The sequence below is a fragment of the Engraulis encrasicolus genome, unplaced genomic scaffold, assembly GCF_034702125.1.
Source record: "Engraulis encrasicolus isolate BLACKSEA-1 unplaced genomic scaffold, IST_EnEncr_1.0 scaffold_800_np1212, whole genome shotgun sequence".
NCBI classification, from domain to species: domain Eukaryota; kingdom Metazoa; phylum Chordata; class Actinopteri; order Clupeiformes; family Engraulidae; genus Engraulis; species Engraulis encrasicolus.
In genome coordinates this window covers 7,567-12,500 of record NW_026946138.1, presented here as the reverse complement: position 1 = coordinate 12,500, position 4,934 = coordinate 7,567, and the positions used below count along the sequence as shown (strand labels likewise).

Sequence of the window (4,934 nt, the reverse complement as noted above, 5' to 3'; positions counted from 1 at the left end):
GCATTGCATCGCATTGCATTTGCTGTGTGCTACGCCCACTACTAGGAACTAACACTCGCAACGCTGAGCAGTACTGAGAAGCTAAAACAGCTAATTTTGCTAATGAGGAAGTCGGCCTTAGCACACAGCGGAGATTGCCCGACTCTCCCCTCTGTATGGCTCTGACCTTTACTACCCTGAACTGAATTTGAGAATGAAAATGAATTTAAATCTCCAGATGCTCTCCGGATTGTGTACAACATATATATATATATATATATATATATATATATATATATGAAGAGTTCAGATGCAAAACCCCCTAAGTGCCTTTTCAGAAAATAATCTTAATTCATTTTTATTTAATACTAAGATATCAAAATTGCATGTTTTTTTATTTTATTTATGTAATATAGCTATTTATATGTATTATCAAGTACATGATTGTAAGCCAAACCAACAATGGGGTTCTCTAAAAATATAGAAGTGCAGGTCTTCAGAAATGGAGTTAGGGGGTTTTGCATCTGAACTCTTCATATATATATATATATATATATATATATATATATATATATTATATATATATATATATATATATATATATATATATTTTTTTTTTTAATTACAAATATAACAAAGTACTTTGAACTATCGAAAAAAAAAGAAAAAACATTGTCGCCTGAAGCTTAAGAAATTCTCCTTCTAAACCGGGTACTGGTGGCGAATGTCACGTATGAGACTACCAAGGGGACCATTGCGGTGTTCGCTGCCCAGCCAGTGGGTCCACTCAATGACTGAGAGGTGATCCTTCAGCATTTTTTCCGTTCGGTTTCCACGAAGCCTCCAAATGGAGGACTTATATTTCAACCAGGCCCTCTCCAGGTGCTGAGTATGGGCCCCACTGTTAGGATCAACAAACCATCTGGAATGGTTCACGGTGAAGTGGGTGTAGCCCATGGCACCTAATGCGCCCCTGTAAGCGCGCCACTCGTCGCTGATTAAGGTGGTTCCTGGACGCACATGTTTCACCACTATCGGAATAAGATTCTGCCGTCCTCTTCTCCTCACCAGCCGCAGAATGGGACGCCTCCGCTCGTTTCTTATTCCTAAAATTCCAAAGACCCATTTTTTTCTTCGCCATGTAGCAGAGGCCCTTCCACGGTGATACTGTAAAATATACAAAAAACACAGATATAGCAGAAAAAAACTAACACAATTCCAAATAAAGGGGAAGGGAACAACAACAAATGCCAGCTACACAACCTGCTCAAAGAAGTGCCCACCAAAAACAAGGTTGCACACACTAAATAGGCATTGTGAATCAGGCTGTCAATATTACTGGTCAGCACTGCAAAGTACCACTAGCGCACAAAAACAGATACAAGAAATTAGGGCTGCACAATATATCAAAAATGTACTGTTATCGCAATATCACGGTTCGCAATACATGTATCGCAAAAGTTGGGTAAATCTTGACACCTTCTTTTTAATTTTTAATAACAGCGAATTTGGTGAAAAGGTTAAAAAAAGGTATTAAGGTTCACATTTGAAGTTGATTCTGTATATTAGTCATGTTTTTCCTAATGAAAATAATGTTGGAAACTAATTATTGCTCTCAGTTGTTCTATACATGATAAACTGTAGACTGACAAGTAGAGAGGGGAAAATATGGTATATGTGTATATTAAATATTGCGACTAGAGTAATATCGATATTGTGGTATACAGTCATGTTATCGTTCGTATCGCATATATTTCTAATATCGTGCAGCCCTACAAGAAATCTTTCATCCCCTCAGGTGCAGGCTCAACACAAGATGAACATAACACAATTTTGACACACACCTTACATTGGTCCTGAGCAAAAAAATAGCCCCACACACTTAACAACTCATTTGTTAAAAGCCGGCACATTTCTTCAATTGTTGTTCCGACTGACAAAATGTGTCTTAAACAACACACAGTAGCCGATCATACTGCAAAAAGCATGTCTTGTCGCAGCATGCACTATCTTTTGTGGCATATTTTTTTAAACAACTCATAAAAGGAATGAAAGTCATTAAGTCCCTTCTGCAGTTACCGGCATTTCTGTGTTCTTTCTAGTGTGTACTACTATGAGAAAATATTCCAGAGGGTGCTGTTTCATATTCATGATTGAGGACCAGGCAAAGTAGCAAGACTTAGGCTACTTGGCGCCGTGCTGCGCTTAACTTTGTAGATGGGAACCTACTCAGACATAACCACAGACATAACTAAGGAAAAATTAATGAAAGTGCCCTTCACAAAGACAAAAATGTTTTGCAAAATGTAAAGCAAATCAAATGCCATTCTTCAGATCAGTTCATCGGTTCCTTCCAGACTGTACGCATGGACCAGCGACACTTGTGAAAGTTCTCTACAAATCTTACCATATATTACATTAAAGGGGCACAATGTAGGATTAAAAGGTTAATTAATCACTGTCCTGTGTCAGCTGATGCTTGCTTTAGTCAATAGTAAGTGATCTATGAGTCTCGTGACCATTTTTGCGGTCCGCTGTCAGAAAACCCCACCTTTAACATTTTGGACAGCACGGCCTGCTCGAGTGAGGGCGGAAACACTTTTCATACGGAAAATTTTCTTTACATACCGCCAGATACATATTCACATACAAAATCTGCTAGTAGAAACGGAAGGAGAAAACCAATGTTGTTACATTGTAACCAGGAGAGAAAAATATCCAGATATAAAAATATCCTGCTACGTGGAAACGGCACCTAATACTATGGACTGATTCTGCGTATTCAATGTGTCTTTTAAGCAGGTTACTTTTTACAGGTGTGTTCAATTCAGATAAGTTGATTGGAAGTAACCCCATCTGATGTGCGGGACCAGAACACTTAATGGTTGGCAGAGGATCAAATACTTACTTCCCTCAACGAAATAGAAATAAATGAATATATATTCTTTAGAGTTATTTTTTGGATTTTCTTTTTTTGGATTTTGGATATTCTGTCCCTCCATATTAGAATACATTTTATTTTATCATTAACACTATAGACTGATCATGTCTTTATTAGCAGTCAAACCAAGAAAATCATCAAGGGATCAAATACTTATTTTCCTCACTGTATGTTAGTCTGGGTTACCTCCTTTTATAGTGGCAACTTTCTTTGACTTGACACACTATACCAGCATTCTCACCTTGCGTTTATGACGGAAACAGCTCTCGTCAATCATTGCGAATTCTCCTTGACCTCCGACTTTTTGATCATGGCTTCTGGCATGTTTTTTCATTGCCCGCTTGCAAATTTTTCGGAGCGATCCAGCCATCTTCGATAACGTCCGTGAACTGCGTGCAATCCCATCCTGCACCATGTCGGACTGCCTAAGGCGTAAACCCTGAGAAAAACTGGCCAAATGCAAAAAACAAAAATAATGAAGCATACATTCAATAGAATAAACAGGACTGTAGTCCAACATTTCCTTGTGACTACACCCCTTTCATATTAAACTACTAAGTCAAGTAGCCATTTGGCAATAGGCAACCCAGTTTCAATGAGCAGTATAGTTGCAGTACCCTTTTTGAACATTTTCTGCACAGTGTACCTTTAAAAATCGGTCAGCCACAAAGTGTGTCATTTCATGTGAAATTACCCTTATGGAAGTTTAGAACAATGAACTCACCGGTAAATAAAAGTCATCCATGATGACAGGCTAATCTTGGATCTTTCAAAAAATGAACCACGCCTTATCGTGCTGGTACATTTTCTTCCTTTATAGCTTGCATGCCTGCACTCCCTTCAACAGACAAGAAAAGAGAATAGCACGTAAAAATGTTGGGGGGGGGGGGGGGGCTAGTTGCCATGCAGTTGCGAATGATAATTCCACAATGCATCAAACTGGCAAAGTCTGCAGGCCGCTGCCTGCATCTCGATGCCCAATGTCAAGGGGCGTTAGGGGTTAGGGGGCTTATGATGAGTTCAAGGGGGTGTTAATTCGAAAAAGGTTGAGAACCACCTACTTTGTACTACATTGAAGGTAGGGTCGCCACATGTCTGAAAAAAATCCTGGACATTTCAAACTCAATCAGACTTACACACAATGGTATCTTTCATCGATTGTCCAGGAAAATGCATGTGTTTTCCTGGACAGCTCATTAAAATTCTGGACAATCAGGAAAAAACAGGACCAGAGGCAACACTAATTGAACGCCTTACATTGTTGGGTTGCATTCTGCAATCCCTGAATTTCCCCCTGGAGATCAATAAAGTTACTCTACTCTACTATTCTCGACATTGAACTCCTTAGATACGTTCGCAATTGTTTTGTTTTCCCATGGCTGTGCGTCTCTAGCTTCACATAACTCAACCTCTGATTGTTGGAAGCCGCTGTCGGTCACTAGCTGCTAGTGTCTTGACCCCCCTTACAACACCGTGTTTATAACCAAAAAATATATACACATAGATTATATAGCATACTTCATTCCTTGAAGGGAGAAGGTTGGCTGATAGCAGCACATAAAGTAGCCGCTAAGCTACGATCAGCCAAGCAAAGACTAGCAGTGCATTTAGGTAGGCCTATGTACCGCAGGAAAACTTTCGAAAAAGAGAACAGGCTGCCGGTCTGAACTAATATCAGTCTTCACGCCAAATGTTAGATGTGGAAAAAAAAACTCACCACTGGAAGCCATCAGTTCGTCCACCCGTCCTTCTTGTCATTTTCATGTGGCGGTGGCATATCCTACAACGAATTCGCCTTGGCAGTAGTCTCTTTTTCTGAAGCCACGATATGAGCTTCTTCGATGTCTTTCCGGTGGGCTCTTGAATCAGTACAAGTAGCAACTCATTTGCTAACGACATAGTATACACAGCTCCGTTTGCCTTCCTAAAAATCTGTGGTTCTACCAGAGACGGTCTATTATGAATAAAAAAAATACAGATCTTTGTTGGCACACAAACTCTCTCTGACCACGGT

General features: G+C 39.7%; 1 protein-coding gene across 1 annotated transcript; it reads right to left on the bottom strand.

Moving 5' to 3' along the window:
• Positions 1–681: 681 nt before the first annotated feature.
• Positions 682–4,678, bottom strand: LOC134444872 (uncharacterized). Its single transcript, XM_063194048.1, has 4 exons — positions 4,638–4,678; positions 3,645–3,758; positions 3,162–3,369; positions 682–1,146 (listed from the first exon to the last, which is right to left on the bottom strand). The coding sequence occupies exons 1-4, from the start codon at positions 4,676–4,678 to the stop codon at positions 682–684; spliced, it is 828 nt and encodes a 275-aa protein (XP_063050118.1).
• Positions 4,679–4,934: the final 256 nt, after the last annotated feature.